Genomic DNA, 19,484 nt, shown 5'->3' on the forward strand with positions numbered 1-19,484 from the left:
GTGACCTAAAGTTGTTTGCTTCACCGTGATCTTGCCGTGTGGGCCTTCTGCGTGCAGATGAGCTCTGTACGTGGCTGTCTCCAGAGCTGGTAACTGTGCAGAGTACGGTTTGCTTTGTGGAAATGAACACATTGTTTTTGTTCTGACATGGCAGAGACCTTCCTCGATCGACAGCTTGTATGGCAAATGTATTTTAGAAAGGTTCTATAGTGCTTCAGATAGAATCACAGCCACTGTGGACTCGCAGATGCCAGAAGGTGCCAAAGTGATGAGATTTGCAGCCTGCCAGATAGGAAGCAGAAGCCCTCATCATGCAGAGCGTACAGTTAGTATAAAAGTATGAATACATCAAAGTGGTGTGTTTAAACTCCCTGCTGTGAGCATCTGTTAATGCATAGAGTTGTCTGTGACGCAGGGTGAAGGGGTAGCCTTAGAGCTGCACTGATACATGAACCTTGGGAGGTGACACTGGGGCGACTCTGATGAGGTTTTCTAATCTGCGAGGCCAGTTCATCCCACGTAGGGTAAAGAAAACTGGGCAGTTTTCAATCAAATCCTGTGCATGAGGAAAAAAGTAGTAAAATAGTTGCTGAGACCTAGAGCTATGTCACTGTCAGCTTTCATAGTGTGAGCAAAGTTGTGTTTTTGTGTTTTTTTGTTTTTTTTTTAATCAGTCCTTTTAGAATACTGTAGAAAACCATTGTGGTTTTGGCACAGTTTTTGGCTGACAAGAAAGGGAAGTGGCTTAATGCCTTCTGTGCCCTGAAGGCTTGTGCTAGTTTAAAGGAGTGGTTTTGTAGTAATTTAATAATGATGCACCCGAGCAAATGGAGGGGAAGGAGAAGGAGCGGGAAGGCTGGTTGCTTGCTGCGTACATCTGAGCTCTCCTCCTGCCTGGGACATAGGACTGCTGCATAATCCCATCTAGTGTGGAGGGGGAGGGACGGTGCTTCTAAGAGAAGATGATTGTGCTTTGCCCTGAAGTGTTTTCTGCATGGTACACTGAAAAGCCCAGCGTGCCAGAGGGGCTGTGGAAGCCTGTGCCAGACTTCTCTGAATTATGAATGAAGCGGCTGCTGCTAGCACAGACATGAATGCAGACTCTAGAGCCGCTGGGTGCCTTCAGCACTGCAGTAACAGACTGGTTTTAGATTTCAGTAGCTACTCAGCAGCCTTGTCCCTGAGCTCATCTTCATGTCTCTAGAATTTAAGAGTTAGGGCAGAGTGGGGCCAGTAATAGTGTACATGGAAAGCTCTGAATTTTGTCCAGGTCTTCATTAATTTGTTCTTGGTGAGATCCATTTAAAATACTTGAATTTGGTTTATTTTTCAACTTTCATTTGAACACTGCTTTGTTTTTCTAGTCTGAGCATTTTGTTATTTTTGCAGGGCGGATGTTGTCTTTAACTGTATAATTTTTACTTTGTTCCAGTAATAAAAGAAGTAATTGGTAGTCCCAGACAGCCCTGAACGGTCCCTGTGCCCTCTGTGTACATAGCAAGCAAGGTGAGAGAGTAAGCAGAGTGTAAGGTATCCTGGGATAGCTGCTCAGACATGCAGCCCGGTCTTGGCAGCCCAGTTCCATTGGGCTTCTGTCAGGTGTTGTAAACAGATGCCTCCTTTAAGGAGCTCAGCTATTTGCAGACCAAATTTACAGAACAAGGGATTGGAATAACGGCAGAGAATCTGTGCAGCTCTGCTTTATGTACAGAGCAGCTAGAGCTGCGAGGGACAGATCTTTCATGTATTTATTTTTCACTCTGTGCTGTCACTGGGGTGGTTTATGGATCTTGATGCTTTCTGCCTTCAAGTGCGAAGCTGATGTGTAAGAGCCACCCACAGCCAGGCACAGCGCAGCCGGGGCTCTGCCCTCACTCGTACTGAGATGAGTGACTGAGATCTGCCAGCTGTAGTTCCTGGCTTTCACTGCAAGAGCACCTTTCTTCTCAGACCACATGGAAATGGACCCTCAGAGTCAGTTTGGAGCAGTTTCCTGCAGGTTTTAGAAGTCGTCAACATCCCAGCTGCCTGTAACAGAAATCTGCAGTTGCAGTCTGTTCGCTGTTCATGAGAAAAGGGAACGGGCACCTAGATGAGCCAGGCTACATCAATAAATGAAGAGGCAGTAGGGCATGGAATTTCGATTGTTTGGTATTGGTGTTCATTGAAAAGTGAAACTAGAGCTAGCTCTCTGAATTTTTGGGCAGGCTTGGAGATGCGTGAGGTTGTGTGGAGTGACAAGCTGGCTTGTTCCTTCATGGCTGTCAAACAAATCCTTTATTTTAGTTTTCTTTGTGTCGTATACAGTTTTTCAAGGTGATGCTGATGGCAGCAAGATAAGCTGGGCTTCTTGCTTGTTCAGAAGCTGGTTGCTTCTGCATGAATCCCTTCGGTGCTGCGTCAGCAAAAGACAAGGCTGGCACAGTTGAGCAGCTGTGGGAATGACCTGAGCTTGGTGAGGGCTCTCCCTCTTGGAGAGCTCACCGCTTGCAGGCTGAAGGCATTGGGTGTTGGAACAATAAAGACATGGCACTGAGATGAGAAAAAGTAGATGGACTCAAGTGACTGTGGGGTTTTTTGTTCGTTTTGGTGTGGGGTGGATGGGACAGTAGTGATAAAAGGGATGCAACTAGCAGCTTCCCTGTAGCTGCCTTGACCAGTGATGTCAGGCCAAGGAGTGAGGAAAGACGGCCATGCTAGCCTCCGTTACAGATGTAGAATCAGTATCATATAACTCATGCCATGTGCCACTCTCTTATCTACCCCTTGTTTCATTCCTGGGATGCCTCAGGACATCGGCTGGCTCCTGGCACGCACCCAGTGCATTTCGTTCCCTAGCACTGAGCAGCAGTTACCAGGCTGAAGAGCTGTCAGCCTGCTCGGCACCTCTGAGATGCTAATCCTGAGGTAGCTTTCTGAATGACCTCTTAAGCTAGCTTACACTGTGTGTACATAGGTAGAGTATTACGGCAGCGTGTTGGGTAAAATGGACCTGTTTTAGCCAACTGTTAGTGCTGTTTTCTTCACTAACTCCGGCCAGTTCTTTTTTGGATCATACTTCCTAAATATTTGATGCAGCTCTGCATTGCAAAGGAAACGTGGTCTAGGCAGTTCTGGTACAGAGGTTCCCTCAACAGTTCTTAGGTGCAAAGCTGACCTGTTTACCTCCCAGCTGCAGGCTCAGCTGGCTGCACGCTGCTTTGCTGAGTGCAGAGGTCACACACCAATTCTTATTCCCTTTGGTATGTATCCTTGGCTGTGGCTTTCCAGACTTCTCATTTTATTAAGAGCACTCATGACTGTAGTCAGCTCCTAACGCTTTTTAAACCTTCCTCAAGGTTGATCTCCTTTGAATTGGATTAATGATCTTTGCAGTTAGATTTGAAAAGTCAAATTAAAGACCAGAAAAAATACTGATGAAGGGAAGGGCTTCTGATAAAACGGCCAGTGTTAGTTTCTAGAATAAAAGCGTGTTCTGTAACTCCTGGCAGCTGGACGTGCGTGTTCCAGTAAGCTGTGAGTTGCAGCCTCAAGCAAACAACAGCAAGCCCATGGTTCTCCTGGGATCCTGTTGTGCCTCAGGGCCTCTGGACAGGGAAGAGGCCTGGGTTTGCTTCAGACCTCAGAGGGCAAACTGGGACCACAGGAATTTAATGTTCTAGGAAATAGAATGGTGGGACGGGGGTGGGAGAGAATAAAAGTTTGAGAGAGGTTTGCTGTTTTTTATATCTAGAACTTATCTTTTGAGAAAGCAAACATCGCATTTTAGTGAGTAACTAAATGCTAGAAAATGCCCAGCTTTCATTCTGAAGTAAAACTTCCATTTCTGGCTGGTATCTTCAGTCTTCTCAGAGCTTTTGTGTTACTGCTTCCATCAGCCAACAGACCCCCAGCAGAACTTGTGTGCAGCAGCCCTCGCACAGTGTCCGTGCCTCAGCATGCATATGCTGACCTTCCTCCCCTATACTTTATTCAGTTGCAGTCTTTGTGAAGGAAGGCATTCTGCTTGTTGCAGTGTAAACGTGCTTTATGTTACCAGCTCCAAGATGCAGCTTTGCTAGTAGCCACCTGTGGTAAGGCTGCAGCCTGGGAAGCCTGTCTTAACTGTTTGCTGTTACCTGACTAAAACAGAACAGACGTATGGCTTTAGCTTCCCAGGCTTTGAAAAACCTGAAAGCCAGTTTCCTCACTTCAAACAAAAATAAAATTAAAAAACCCAAATAAGTAACGAGGACGTAATTTTTTGTTTACAGAGATATAAGCCTTTATTGTATGCTATTGAAGGCAAGTGGGACATGGTTATGGTTTTATATACAGAGAAGTCTGTAGCGTTGGGTTACAATCAGTGGTGAATGAATTAAGATTACAGTGCAAATATAGGTGTTGTGTACAGTTTATAACAGTGGCTGGCATATAAACCACAACACAGAAGCCAAATGAAGCCGAGTGTACCGGGTACAGCATCACGTGAGGAAGCAACTCAATATCTCAAGAGCATTCCATTTACTTTACATTTGCAGGTTTTTTTTAGCTAGTGAGTAGATATAGCTCACTTTATTGAATTTTCTCCTGATTTATGAATTAGCTGTAGTTAGATCACGAGGATCTCTTGTACTTCATTTGGAAGTTTATTTCTGAGTAACTTCTTTTGAGAGACTTACTGGGAAGAAAGATGGAACTGTCCACCATATATACTTACTTCTGCAATTTGGTGATACTGTTAAGATTTAGATAGTTCAGAGGCCTTATTTTGTTTTATTCAATGCTGTAAGTAATCCTAGTGTAAAAATAAACACTCTGTCCTCTATGGATAAATAAGTCCATCTGGTGGCTGCAGGTCAGCCCTCTCCATTGGTGAATGAGATTTATAAAAATAGACCTTTTCTTTAATGCTTACTGTGCTGACCCACAAAGGAAAAGTGAAATTCATTCAAGTCTAGAAACAGAAATACAGTACAAGTGATTTATAGAATTGCATTCCTTCTCTCTGCAAGCTTGCTGAGCATGAAACACTGCCCCAAAGCCCTGCCTCAGTCTTTCCCTGGTCCTGGAGTAATTGTCATTAGAAAAGTAATACCATACTGCATTGCCAGATTACCTCTTCCTTGCAGTATGCACACTCTTAGCAGAGATCTGCCTCCAGATGAGTCTTTGTTTAAAAATTCTTCAGGTGGTGGTGGTGGTAGTTTGGGCTACAGAGGGGAGATATTTTAGCCCAAATTAACAGCAGTTGTATGAATTGATTAGAGTGGTGGTGATTTTTGGTGGAAGCTCAACCTTTTTTTTTTTTTTTTTTAAGTTTGTAAGATGAGTTGAATGTGGAAGACATCAGCTTTTCCTCCAAGTTTCCAGTTTTCTATCACCTTCCCATTGATGTCCTTCTCATTAAGGGGCAGGTATCTTTGGCAGTACAGGTTTCATGCTCAACTTTGCCACTAAGACCTGGGCAGGACTTCAGAAAGTGTACAGCCCACAGGGATTTGCTCCACTATATTTAGCACTTTTGAGAATTACACCCATAGCAATGTTTCTCTCTTAGAAGTGCAAGTGTCCCAGAAGGTTCTGAGACAGCTGGAGGACAGGTGACGTTCTGCAGTAGAAGTAGTAGTTAAGCACCAGTCGTTGGCCCCTGCAGAGGCTCGAGAGGAGAACAGAATTGCTTTGTAGAGAGCTCATCAACCTAAAAAGCTTAGTCAGTTTGATCAATAAATATTGATTTAGGGTTAGGATCAGAAATAAGACGCTGTACTTTGGAACTGGAAGACAGAGTCAGCTTCCTTTATTTTCAGTCCAAAGGAGACTGCCTTTAAAACATTCATCCTTAAAGGCCTTTGTGATATCTGATCTATAACTCACTAAACACGTCTGAACGTACCTGTACCTTTTTTCAGGGAAGAATAAGTGCATGAGTGGACAAAGCTTCAAGGCTTCTTCTGGGTTGTTTTATTTTTTTAAACATCTGTTCTGTGTTGTGTTGTCCCTGAAGGCAGATTTACCCACTCTTAAATTATGCAGCATTGCCCAGAGAATGGCTCTGTACAGTAGAACATGCTCTCAGCAGTATAACCTCGATTTTCTTCCAGTACATTTCCATGTAATAATATGTCGTTGGAAAACTACACTTGACTTTATCCTGTTACTTTGAGCAGGGAACTAGTGAGAGTAGTTTGAAAACACAAGAAATAATCTATACGGTGAATTAGAAGTTTCATAATTCGTATCACTAAATTTCCAAAAGCTGTACTGCTCCAAATACTGTTCTTCAGCCCACAGATATTCTGCTTTGAGCATTAGCACTCTGCAATTGCTTATAAACAGCCCTTTGTGGGAATAATGAAAGAAGAATACTCTCCTCTACACTGAATACATTTGACTTGTTTAGTTTACAGGATGCTCTTGCAGGACTGTAAGTTACACTAGTAGTGCAGGAATACACACATTTCTATATGCATAGATCATTAAATTGTAACAGTACCAGTAGGAAAGCAAACCTGCCAAGATGTTCTGTTCCTCTTAATTAAGTTTGATCTATATGTGCCTGCTGACTTAAGATGCAGTTAGTGTCCACTGCTGAGATGACACAGTACCCTGAGTAACTTTGTGGTGGCAATGCTCACAGAAGCTTGTGCTTTTCTAAGAACATAGAAATGAGCACAAATAAATAAGTACATCAAGTTATTTCCACGGAATGCTGTTAATCAACTTATTCACAGCAGCTTTGAAGTACAAAGCTGAAACTTACCTTCTGCTCTGCCCCCTTACAGATTAGTGTTATAATTAAACTCGCTTCAGAAATGTAAGTGGATAGAATTCCAGAATAAGCTTTTATGGTAAGATGAACCTACTTTGTCATAGTTATACCAGTGTTAGTGATCTGAAATTCATACATTACAACATGTAGTTCTGGAAGCAGTGTCTGCTTTCCCTTGTTACCACGCTGTTCTGTTCAAGAGCAAATTGTCTGGAATGTTGTCCAAATAAGTTACTAGTATTCCTTTCCCTACAAAAATTCAGTTGCATGCTGTATATACTGCATGGAGCAGTCTCCCCATCTGGATCGGGCTGCGTTAGCAAACAGAATTTGTTCATTGGATTTCTCCCGTTTCTCCACCTCCTCTTTTCATTACCTGCTTCTTTACAGAAGTAGAAAAAAAGTGTAATCTGCTGCAGCAGCTTTTACCTTGTGATATGGGCAGCTTAAGCCTCTTACCTAATTTCTTACAGAGTATAGAAAAAACAATACCATCTCCCACTGCTCTTAGTTTACTAAGGCTGCTGATTTACCATAGTAGACAAACCTTTTTTTTTTTTTTTTTTTTTTTAACCATAGACTGGTATTTATGGCTTTGGAAGAGGCAATTCAGCTTTCCCACCAACTTGCTGGCTATTGTACTTAACTTCCTCAGACTGGAGCATTCTACCTTCATTTTTTAATTCTCTCTCTCTCTCTCTCTCTCTCTCTCGCCTCAGTGCATTCTACCAGGACCAGACGCGTTCAGCAAGCGTGTTCAAGTAGAAGCTGCACTGCACCTTGTGAACTGCAGAGTGGCTTATGGCAACTGGAGCTTCTAGATTCAGGTAAGAGGCAGGAACTAGGCGTAAGTCCATATGCTATTTTGGACTTAAAATTTAATTTATTGCAACTCTAATTCATCTCTGCTCCTCCGTACCAGTGGATGACTACTTTCTATTAATACCCTCTAGAACTGGTGTAATTTGTCATAGTAGAGATAAGAGTCCAGAGATTTTCACAAACATGCACTACTGGGCAGCTGAATTACATTTTCATGTTTGTTTACACAGCATAGAAGAGATTGTACCTTTATCTTATTGCCACAAACCTTTGAAGTTGGAAATTTGATGACCTTCTGTCTCAATCTACTGTTAAAATTTTTATATGCTCTTTTAATTCTTCGGTTCCTGTTTATCAATGGATTGTTAATTAAACATGCAAGAGAACTCTCCCACTAAGAGGACTTCAGTTGTTGCTACAGTTCTGTAGGCTAGCTCAGTAACATCATTAAAGTACCCTTAACCACTAAGCTACCCCTGGTACAGTATATGTAACACTGGATTATAAAGAGTTAAGGCACCAAATACATGACAAAACAACATACAAAATAAGAAATTTGCTTTTGAACTGCACATCACTTACCACTTTGGATCATTCAGCTCCTCTTAAGCGTCAAGATAAGTATTTGGCTTGAATGTTTCATTTAGCCACATGAACTGGAGACAAAACACCGAATTTTTCTCTCACAAAACTCAGAACAACTTCTACTAAGGCATTCCATTGCCCACACAATATCAGCTGGATCCAGCAGAAAGAGCATCTTCTCCTGGAAAACCCCAGCCTGGAGGAACAGTCCTCTGTGTGTCCCACTCAGCTTTTTGTATTACCTTAAGCCTCACTTGCACACAACAGCTGAATTGCTACCATTTCTGTGAGTACAGTGGGAAACAGGAAGATATTTCAGGGCACTGAGGAGACTGCACATAAATAGGTATGGACTTAGATAACAGAAATTAAGCTAAAGAGACATACTTACGGGGGTTGAGAAATAGATCATGGAATGGTTTGGGTTAGAAGGGACCTTTAAGATCATGTAGTTCCAACCCCCTGCTATAGCCAGTGAACCTTGTTGGGTAGCCTGTTCCAGTGTCTCACCACTCTCACAGTAAAGAATTTCTTCCACCTTTATGATGAGAATTCTCTTAATGTCAAACAGTTACTAGCTTAAGTGGTTAACGTTCTAAAGAAAATACGAGTGAAAACTGCTGTCATAACCCATAAGCACAGGGACTGAGGTACTGAGTTTCTTCAGTGAATCGCTCTAAAATGACTATAACAGAATTTCTGCTTTACAGTAAGGATTAGTTTAACAGCAAATCAGATCTGTTAAAACAGAAAAATGAAACCAGTGAGCTGTTAGACAAGCTGTCTCATACTGTAGATAGTGGATGCAACTGTGATACACCTTTGCTTCACTTCGAAAAAGTCAGTAAAGTATCTCTTTTCAGTAGGTTTTTATTTTTTCCTTCCCAACAGGAAGCTTGAGAGGGTTTGCATCCTGAGCATTCAATTTCAGTTACTGGTTCTTCAGACAGTACAGCTGTACTGAATGGAACTTCTCAGTGAGTCCAGCAGAGAGCTTATTTTCATTCTTCTTTTGCCAGATGAGAGGTACCAGTCTGCTTTACAGCTGAGAACAACAATCTGAACTTGTTCAGAAGGTATCTCGTCATGTATCCAAAAGAATCCAACCCTCGCAGAGTTCTCGTGCTGTTTCCCAGAGCCTCAGGAAGCAGGAGCCTTTCCTATAAGCTGCTTCTGTGACTTGGAACTCACTAGAAGGTGGGAGGCAGTTTTCTTTTTATTAACTAATAGGCATATGTCTACAGAGAATTTAGCTAAATGCGCTAAGTAATAATGCAGAATGATCGCATCTTAGCCTGTGGAGCAAAGGAGGCAGAGGGAAACTTCGAATTTTGTCTAAGACTGAAGTGCTGCACTGTCTGCTTGCTTTTCATTTATGCAGTTCAGGGATCTGCACTGGACTATGATGATCCACAGGTTCTCAGAAGTATGGATGCAGAAGTAAGAAGTAAGAAGTAGGAAGCAAGGACAGTGTGCATTTATACTGTTTCTATGAGGGATCACTGACTGAAAATACTGAGACACACAGGCTGGTTTTCTGAGTACGCTGCTGGACTGGATCAAGGATGGTACACTGGAGCTGCTCACATTTATAGCTATTTTGGAGTTTTTGAATTGCCAGGGGATTGATGTCCCGCAGTTGAAGAGCCTCCAGGCTGGAGATTTCTTCCCTAGACCACCTGGAAAGTTTCCATGCCACTCCTCTTTCTACCTAGTAACACACAAAACTTGTGGGCAGGGAAATTTTGCTTAGCAGTCCAATGAAAGGAAAAATGCACAAATAATTTTAGAATTGGGTAAGATATACTTCAGATCTTTTTCCCTGCCAGAAGGCAAGTGTTAATAAAGGAAGAGTGCTAGTTCCCTTTCAAGTGATCAGAGATATTGGGATAGTTGTCACAGATGTTTGCATGAGTAGAAACAGTCCCTCAGCACACAGATGAGTTTCTAGGAAAACCTGTTTCCCTCAAACTCTTTGTAGGCTGATTAAAAGCTTTCAAGAACCTAGAAACATATACAGAAAATTCTGTAATTTGACAGAATTAGTTATTTACAGAGATGCTAGAAGGAAATTCAGAAAATGCCTGTGGTAGGCACAAAATTTACAGGAGCAAAGGTATTTAAGTGCGGTGAAAGTTACGGCAGCAGGGTTTACAGCACATTCAGTGGGAGCCATGACAATTGCTGAATCATTTTATTAACTCACACTGGCTACATGACAGCAAACTAGACAGATTAGGAACCACCTACCCAGGCACTAAATTGTCTTTGTGAGGGTTGGACTGTGTACTGTGTCCAACAGAAATTGCTTGGGCAACAGAGGCTGCACATTACACAGACCCTTCATGGGTAGAGGCTGGCCTCCCTCCATATGCATGGCTCAGTGCCCAGGAATAAGGTCACCATGTTCCAACTCCTGAATGTGTGCTTAAGGAAGACAGCAAGCCCTGGCAGAGGGAGGACATGGTGGCAGGAAGCATTGTGTACCATGCTTTCATCTAGCCAAGTCCTTTCACTGTCATTCATCCCTGGTTCTATAACATACAGGCTTTCAAGCACAGGATGGTGATGGAATTAGATATCAGAAAGTTTATGGAGATTTTTATATAGTGTTTGTATAATGTACAGTTAAAACACTAGCTCAAGACAGCACTGCCTTTCCCAATCATTCCAGTTTTAAAGCGTTCTCTAGACAGAACATGCCTGTAGAAATCTCATATGGCTGGCAAAGCAGGATTTAAGTTCCTTTGTCAAAAACACATAACTTCTTCAAAATACAGAGTTTCATATCTGGGTAAATTGACAAATACTCCAGCTGCTTCTCACCCGTTAGGAAAAAAATGTTGAAGAATGGTTAGCAGTGTACAGTATCTAGGGATTTCACTGAAGACTGCTGTCCTGCATGGGTACTTCAGACAATAGTCTGATAACTCAGCATGCTGGTTATACATTTCTTCCTCACATAGTTCCATGAAACCCAAATCGTTTAAAGGAAAGTAAGTACCTGCATGATGATGGGTTTGTACTCAAGAGCAGCTAAAGGCAAATAAACGCTATTTTAACAGTTCATCAGTATGCATTTTAATCTCTCAATTCTGTAAATAGCCTTACTTCTCTCAGTGTCAGCCAACCAGGCCGCTCAAGTTCACATTTTTCTTCTGGAGTCAATGTAAATGCTGTTCACCTCCAATCCAGATAACACACTAGACAGGCCAGTTTTTCATTGTAAAGTTCTGGTTTCTTTTAATCCTTTAAGTGCCAGACATCATCTCCTAAAATACACACTAGCATCTGGTTAGCTAAAACTAGAGTTAAGGTGGGAAGTGAATAGATACAGACTTTCCCCAATGTCCTATTTATATGTGGCAGTTGAAAGGTACTTTTTCAGAATTCTTTCTTTTCCGTGAACCAGAAGTTCAAACTATAAAATAACATTTTTTTGCTTCACAGACATGTTACTACAAATTGACAAAGATAGCCACTACACAAAGCACATGGAACCAGTTTCCACATTCTACTGCGGGGTATATCCAGAAAGACAAAGCTCAGTAACCATCAAATAGCAGACCTCAAGCTCACAGAAAAGGCACTTCAGACGATGCTCCTGTGAGATGCCTTTTAAAAAGGAAATGAGGAGGTATTTATGCAAAAGAAAGCATATTCCATTTCTGTCTTCAGAAAATAGTGGTTGTAACAGAATTGATCAAGCAGCTGTTACCAATTTACTCATCAAATAATAGCCTGGTATTTCAGTTAAGTTAAAAGCTACTCTTAGAATTTAGTCTGTAACTATTCTCTCAAATGCCCATGTGTTAGGCATTTGTGGAACTCAGATAAGTGACACTTCAACACACAAATGTTTTGCTCAAGTTCCACGGTGAATGAGATAGGTTCCTAGGCTGTCTTACCAGTCATTCCAAATGGCTTAAAAAAACAACAGATGCAAGAGTACAGTATGTATTTCAACATCAGGAAATGTCCATCGTACTGAGAAGGGGTGCAGCAAAGCCATGAGGACAAAGTTGGGACGTTATCTACTGCCTTATAAGCAAAAACACACTGAAGAAATTTAGTATCTTTTCCGTGAAGAAAAGGAGGAGAAGATCCAAGAAAGTGAAAATTTCAAAAAAAAGCAGAAAGGGCAGAATAGTTAGGGTTCCAAGACTTAAAGCAGTAATGACAGAAAAACATGGAAGTTCACAGTCAAAACAATGCTGATGGAAAGCAACACACATAGATTAAGCTGCCAAATACAGGCCTCAAAAGAGAGATCAAAGAAGTCAGCAAGACATTTCATTATTCAGTTCTTGATCTGGACAGATGACTGCTTGTCAGACTGCAATCAGCCTGAGTTAAACCTAGGAAAGGAATACTCGAGAGAAGTTCATTGTAACGCACCTTAACATTGCCTTGAAGCATGTAAAATACTGTCTTCCAGAGGAAGCAGAGCAGCCTGCTGCTCCACTATCAGGATTGCTTAGCCTGACAAGCTGAAAGAATGAATTGAATTTTAAATGAGCTTCCGACCAAGCCCTGTGTTTGCACCTTGAAGATAACAGCAGATGAAAATCTGCACCACCAAATAGGAAGTACATTCTGATGGCTCATCAATTGCACCTGCAAATGTAATCAGATGGTTATGTGCTTTAACAGGCAAGTCACTGGTTAAGTTCCTTAAGTTCATTTCCCCCAGTGCAAAGAACATAGGCTGCTTGCAAGGTCAGGTTTCCACCAGCATTAGCTAAACTAACAAAATTTGACAGCTACTTTCCTACATCAGTCTGTGAATTCTGTCCAGACATATCCTCAATTATGGAGAACCTACACATGCAGTTATTTGCTGAGTTTGATGTTTTAAATATTGAAATGAAATGCAGTTTGTTTTTGGTGTTATATTTTGATGCAAAACAACATGCTTTGTGTCTGATTTACTACTACATATTCCATACCAAATATTTTTCTAATTTTGTATCAGTATGAACTGTGGTCGGTCAGGGCTATTTAATGCTTTCATCTCTGAATTGAGACCCTAAAATGTTAATACATCAGCCCACTCCCCCCCGCTTTTTTTTTTTTTTTTGATATAAAAAGAGTTGTTTCCAGCAACTTCAAGTGCTGCAAGTACTGCAGTTGTGCAGTACTGTACTATGCAACTTTGCATAATGTAAGGTTATATAAATGCAAATTTAAAAAGTAACTATTTTAAAACTACACATATCATGTGCACCATATAAGTCATAACCTGAAACCATTTTTCTCCATGTAAAACATTAGTTAAAACTTCTACTACAGAACTGAAAGTATTTATAGATGTCTCTGTTTATATTTCTAGCTTTAGAAAACTACGGCTAAACAACTGATTCATGCAGGCTTAAACCCCTGCCTGCCTTCCTTCCTCCTGCTGTGCCCACAAGAGGAAAGCAAACCGGCTGCTTCGTGAATTAATTTGGCCTAGTGTAATCTGATCTCTGCAGATTTAAACTGTAATATCATCAAAGTTTTTCATTCTCCATTTGGAGTTCAGTTTTAGTAGTTTAGGGAAATAACTGCTCTCTTACTAGTCAGATAGTGTTACGTATTCCACTTGGCATTTTCATTTCACATCCCTATCACCGCGGTGTGGCGTTCAGTGCAGGCCATGGCTTTAGTACCTACCCAAACGTTTTTGACAAATATGCAAGGAATGCAGTGCCTCATACACAGCAGTATCAGTACAGCTTTTTAGGCTATGCAAAAGAAAGGTTTTTAAAGTAGAACAGTCTGCTGATAAAACCAAACTATTTCTTAAAAGTGTTAAGTAATGTTTTCTTAGTAAACTCAAACCGGAATATTTGAACTGGCCTTGACAACATAAAAAGTTGTAATTCAGACCTAAGTATTACTTGTTTAAACACAGAGTTAAATAATAAAAAATGTATCATATACAAGACTGTCACAGGTATGTGAGATTTTTAGAAAAAAAAAGCAGTAAAAAATACTATTTAAGCTGAAAATAAAATCTCTTACCTTTTATATCACGATCTCAGCTTACAGTCATTAAATTTCTGCTTATTTTATACAAGTGCATATGGCTATGAAGGTCCGGAGAGAATGAGAATAAAGTGGTATTAACCTGCTGAAAACTGCTCAGAAGTCTTAACTGCAATATATAGATGTTCCAATACCATTTAAATAAGCAAAGACATTTACCTTTCAGTTATTGCTGATTACTGATTCACAATCTGAGAGTATCAACAAACAAATACTTAAGAGGAAAAAAACCCAACTAGTAAATGATAGCAGCAAAGATCTTGATCTGGAGATTTACCAGATACTACGTTTTCATATCTTTTGGTGATAATTTTCAGAGACACAAGAACAACTATTTCAAAGTCAAGTTCAGGCCTACCCTTTTTGTGCCTCACATTAATGATGTTGTAAAGAAGGAGAGAGAGAGAGAGAGAAAGAATAACATTTAGTTATATTTTGGAGAAAAATAAATATACTATATTTTCTTCTGGCTTTTTTTGCTACATTTCATGTCTGCTGACATGTACAATGGTACAAAGCACTACTGCTTAGAAGTGACCATTGTAAGTCTTTGTAGCAGTTGGTATAGGAAACATGCAATTGATCATAGTATTAAAATTCTAAAATACTTAAGTAGGGAAAGTCAACGCAGGATTCGCCGCTTCAAGCAAGCACCCTGCTAGGTCTTGTCTTGTTTTTCCCTCCCCCTTAGTCCCACCCCTGCCAGACCAGGCTTTCCCTTCTAGTGTAAAGAAAATAACCAGAAGTATATACACATCTATTGCTATGTACCCAAAGAAAGGACTGTGGCTTGTAGTATTGCTTTTCATTGAATGGAACAAAGTTCAAGAAGTGAGAAAAGCACTTTGGAGGGAAAAAAAAAGGAAAAAGTTCAGATTCCGTGTCTGAAGTTGAGAAACCTCAAAACGAGCCACTTTTGTTCTTGCTTTTATGACATGTACAAAATGCCATTTCGAGCCACACAACCTGATGGTTCTAGAAGTCAGAGAAGAAATCTTGAGGGCCCAAGTGAATAATAAAAGGTGCGATGCTGAGAGGCTGGCAATAGGGACTGTCAATGAAAAAACCACCTACAGTGGGAAAAGAGCAGAGAAGCAAAACTTCATGTTAATTTCAGAGAGTGGCTGAAGCTAAAGCTCCATTTAAATTTCTCTGCTCTTTCAGCTGCAAGTGGAATTTTCATTGTAAAATGGGCACTTTGAATTCTTTGAAGGTATTGAAACATCTAACACTTTCCAAGGTTACCACTTTCTAAACAAAGAACTGACAGCTCATTCATATTTTCAGTAAAGCAGAGAAATGTAAAATATGCAGCAAGGGGGCAAGTTTACAATGTGGTTAGTAATTCCCAACAAATGACAAAAAAAAAAAAAAGACTTTTATCAATTGTCTGAAATGACTGCCATCATGTTGGAAAAGAGCATAGCGCCCTTCTTGTTTCTGAAATAAGGAACAAGTTACTTGGTATACAAATGTTTATTGTATAGAATTGGTTCAGACAATATTTTGTTAGAAAATTTTACAAATCTGGGGATTAAGGAAAAAGAAAACAGTTGCCAATTGGGAACTCCAAAAGAGGGGCCAGGGGGAGGAGGGGCGGGAGGGAAAGGGGGGAAAACGTGTGCAGAGGAAATACTCCTTTAATGAATATTTGATTAACAAAAATGGGCTCTTATCAGCCATGCTTTTTCTGCTCCGTGATGGCTTCCTTTCATCCATAGGCCAGCAAAACGTATTGGTGATTTATGAGCACCACTCAATTTGGTTACATCCCCAAGACCCTGCTCTTTATTGCAACACTAATGTGCGTACGACAACAGCGGGCTCATCGCTGCTTGTCAGTAGATCTTCATTTTTTATTAAAGTACCACCAGCACCAAACAAAAGTGAGAGCTATGGCAGAAGAAAAAACATTGAAGATAGAAACATTTCTAAGCACAAATACTTAGCTTAACAGCTGCAGTTAATTCCAAGAAGAGCAGCTTGTTATATAAGCCACCCCTTATTAAGCTGTTCTGTAATTTCTTTCCCTATAATGGAGGGGGTGGAGGAAAGGAGGAACTTCACATTGCTTTAAGCAGTTCTTAGATCCTCTTCATAAATAAAGCTCCCCCCTGCCTCAGCAGCAAAGTCTGTTGGAGAACGGTGCATACAGACAATCTAGAAAAGCGCACGAACTAAAGCAAACCTCCGGGAACGCAACTGGTGAGGTCTGAGTAGAGAAGTACAACCGGCAATGCTGCTTATTTTGTGGGGGTGATACCTTAATAAAGACTACTTGAAGCCTACAGCAGGTCTTCTGCATAATTCTAAAATACATGGAGACAGCGTGGAGCTGGGCCTGTCCTGGAATCCCAGACAGGTGCACACGCTCCTTTATCTGAAGGAGGATTCGTTTGGTTTGAGCACTAACTCTTAAGAAAAGTACTGGCCTATGGCTGAAGTGTGTCACTTTCCACAGCAGCACTCAACAAGAACTGGGACAATTAAATAGCAAGTTTTCATGGGGACCTTGTTGCTGCTTTAGATTCTTATAAATGTAAGGGGAAAAAGGAGAACCTTTTGTTTTTAACAAGAGATTAACAAATAAAATCCTTACTGAAAAAATAGTGAATGGAAAATCAAGGGTGGGCAGACAATCTTAAGAGTGAAGAAGGCCACAAGAACAGTTGCTTTTTTTTTGCTTTTTTTTTTTTTTTTTTTTGGTAAAAAACGAAAGGAAAACAAGCAGTTTCTGAGCTCTAAAGAATCTGATTGTAACGTTATTGTTGTCCTTTCTCTGGGCAATACGGACTTAATTGTGTATCGCTGTAATTACATAATGAGTCCTTTTGTGGGAAATTCCATTGTTATGTTTTTCACAGAATGTAACCTAACACAAAGAGACAGTCTAAGATTAATTCCCTTTGTTTGCTTTTCAGTGTTCTGCATACAAGTGAAAAGTCTTCTTGGATAATTAAGACTGTCTAAAGTCTCTGAGAGTTTCAGTATGCTGACTTTAAAGATTCTAAGGAAACTCAGGTACTGACGCTTAGCTCTGTAAAATAAGATAAAACAATATCTAACCCATATTTTACTAAGTTTATTACAGACCATAATATTTACAAAGTTACATTTTAACTGTGAAGTTTCTGTTGTGTGTTTTTTTTTAATTTATTACTATTTTTTAAAGGACTGTGCCCTACTTTAAGTAACCCTACAACAAGTACAGGTCATTAGCTGTATCTGTGCGACTGCATTAGGAAACAGGCAGTACTCTTGTGTTACAACAAAACAGTTTTATTTGTGATCAGTGTTTTATATTCTATACATCCTTCACAAATTTAATTTTACATAATCGGATACTTCATTTAAAACGTAAGGTTTAAGCTTCTAGTTCTTCCCTATAACAGAAGGCTGGTATAAGTTATTTGAAAATGAGGTAACATTTCACAGAACATTTTTTTTCAAGTTTTAGAGAACTAAATTTGCATTTTGTTAAAATCAAAAAGTAGGAAAAAGATGTTTCTTTACAAATGACTTTGCTCAAGTATGTGTTCAAAGAAAACAGGATAAAAAGGCTTTTTTCTTCTAACATTCTGTACTGTACTGTGTTGTTCAATCAATAGGAATTAGCTTCTGCCATTTGCTAAAAGAATGAGTAGTGGGGAACAGGATAAGTTGGGAATTTCATAACTGGTAACAGAACCATTCTCTTGGGTAAACCTACAGAGAGAAAAAAGGGAGAGGACTCCAAATGAGTTCAGTGATCCAAGAAAGTCAGATAAGAGCTTATAATCACGTTCTCATTAACCTTTTCCAGATCAGTCAATGTCATTTTAGGGTGCAGTCTCAAACAGTAACATTTCAACACTTTGTGCTATTTCAAACAGATGGTTAGCTTACAGTTTGCTTTTATTTTTGTCCCTGTATTTGGTAAAATTAAGCAGTATTCTCAAAAGAGAATGTATTTGTTGAAAAGAGATTGGATTTTAACTATCATTTTGAAATAGCTTCATCTCTACTACCTTGTTCTGTTTTCTGACTTCACAGGCCAGTTACAGTTGCAGATATTCTAGACAGGAACTGCTACCCATAAAAGAAAATTCACAGGGAAACTGTTCAGCAGTTTCGATAGGCATCGATGTAGATCAGTCAGAAATCAAGCACCTACAGTAAATTCTGCATCTCCTTCTTTATTTTGCATTTGCTATCCTGTATTGAAGTTGCAAATCTGGAAAGATTAATATATGCCTGATTCCATGATTATTATAGAGTTCTTGTGGCCTCGCAAGCTTCTGCACAATTAAATGCTTTTTTAAAATATTCTTTCCTATTTAGATTCTAGTTTTTAACCTACATATCCATTTAGAAATCACAAAGCAGCAACAGCAGGTATTCCAGAGCATCAAATGATCAAAGTGAAGTTTCCCAACATGCAACAGCTTACAAAGGCAAAGAGACATGTTTACCTTACAGCCAAAAAGCATTATCCCAGTACTTCGCATCACAACCATAAGACATTAAGAACAGAAACTCTTTATGTGAAAAATGGGGGCATCCAATTCCACAATGCTTTAAAGTCAGTGATATGTCATATATACACAAATAAGTGATTAAAATCCAGCTCCCAAAGTAAGCGTCATGAAAAAAACACGAAACGGAAGGAACGAAGGAAGTAATATAAAAAGCTACAAGTAAAACTAGAACTGCAGGAACATTGCTAACATCTGTACTGCCTTCGTCAGCTGGGAAAGGATTTGTGTTATGTCACCAGATGCCCCGGCTTGTAAAAATACATGTGGGCAGGTATCTGCTGACCTAGGTTATAGCCAGTCACCACAGCTTGGAAAGAGTAAAGGGATTTTTTTAAAAAAAATGTATGCCATGAAATAAGACATAAACTAAATGTCCTTTTCTTTTTCCTTGAAAAAACATGAAAAAAATGGACAATGCACAGAATAAACTCAATGGAAAGCACAGCTGTCAGCTGCCATTTTATCAAAGCATTTGGCCAGTCAGTGGGACAGGATTTGCAGAGCTAGAGAGGTTTACTTGAGTTTACAAGGGAGAATTCCACACTTTTAAGTGCAGCCGTTGTCCATTGTACTTCCCCTTTCCACAGCAGGAGTATGGAATAGGACCAGCTAGTCTTAGTCAAGCAAAGTGAACGTTTTCAATAAAGCAGCACTATTCTTCCAATTTTTATAGCTCATACCTCTAAGAGAAAGTGATGAAATAAATATTGGAAACTATTTCTAACTTTTGCAATATCTGGGGAGTTGGTATTTTCCAAGCTATACAAATTGGAAAAGAA

At 40.0% G+C, this 19,484-nt stretch overlaps 1 protein-coding gene and 1 long non-coding RNA gene across 9 annotated transcripts in view; one reads left to right on the forward strand and one right to left on the reverse strand.

Moving 5' to 3' along the window:
• Positions 1 to 19,484, forward strand: part of LOC110406827 — a 44,135-nt gene that overhangs the window by 4,185 nt on the left and 20,466 nt on the right. The window contains exons 2-5 of the long non-coding RNA XR_002443584.1: positions 7,471 to 7,578; positions 9,178 to 9,355; positions 11,609 to 11,795; positions 17,110 to 17,209. This is a non-coding gene — a long non-coding RNA (uncharacterized LOC110406827). The remainder of the gene's footprint in view (positions 1 to 7,470; positions 7,579 to 9,177; positions 9,356 to 11,608; positions 11,796 to 17,109; positions 17,210 to 19,484) is intronic.
• The window catches only part of STRBP (spermatid perinuclear RNA binding protein), a 62,969-nt gene continuing 48,763 nt past the window's right edge, over positions 5,279 to 19,484 (reverse strand). For 5 of the 8 annotated variants that reach the window (XM_021413779.1, XM_021413781.1, XM_021413777.1 and 2 more), the window contains one exon: positions 17,447 to 17,893. In XM_021413779.1, the coding sequence (XP_021269454.1) occupies positions 17,817 to 17,893 (77 nt within the window). In that variant the 3' untranslated portion in view covers positions 17,447 to 17,816. Of the gene's footprint in view, positions 14,230 to 17,446; positions 17,894 to 19,484 lie in introns of those variants that run through there. The other 3 variants (XM_021413784.1, XM_021413782.1, XM_021413780.1) reach the window with 3 other exon arrangements.

The sequence above is a fragment of the Numida meleagris genome, chromosome 16, assembly GCF_002078875.1.
Source record: "Numida meleagris isolate 19003 breed g44 Domestic line chromosome 16, NumMel1.0, whole genome shotgun sequence".
Classification (NCBI taxonomy): Eukaryota; Metazoa; Chordata; class Aves; order Galliformes; family Numididae; genus Numida; species Numida meleagris.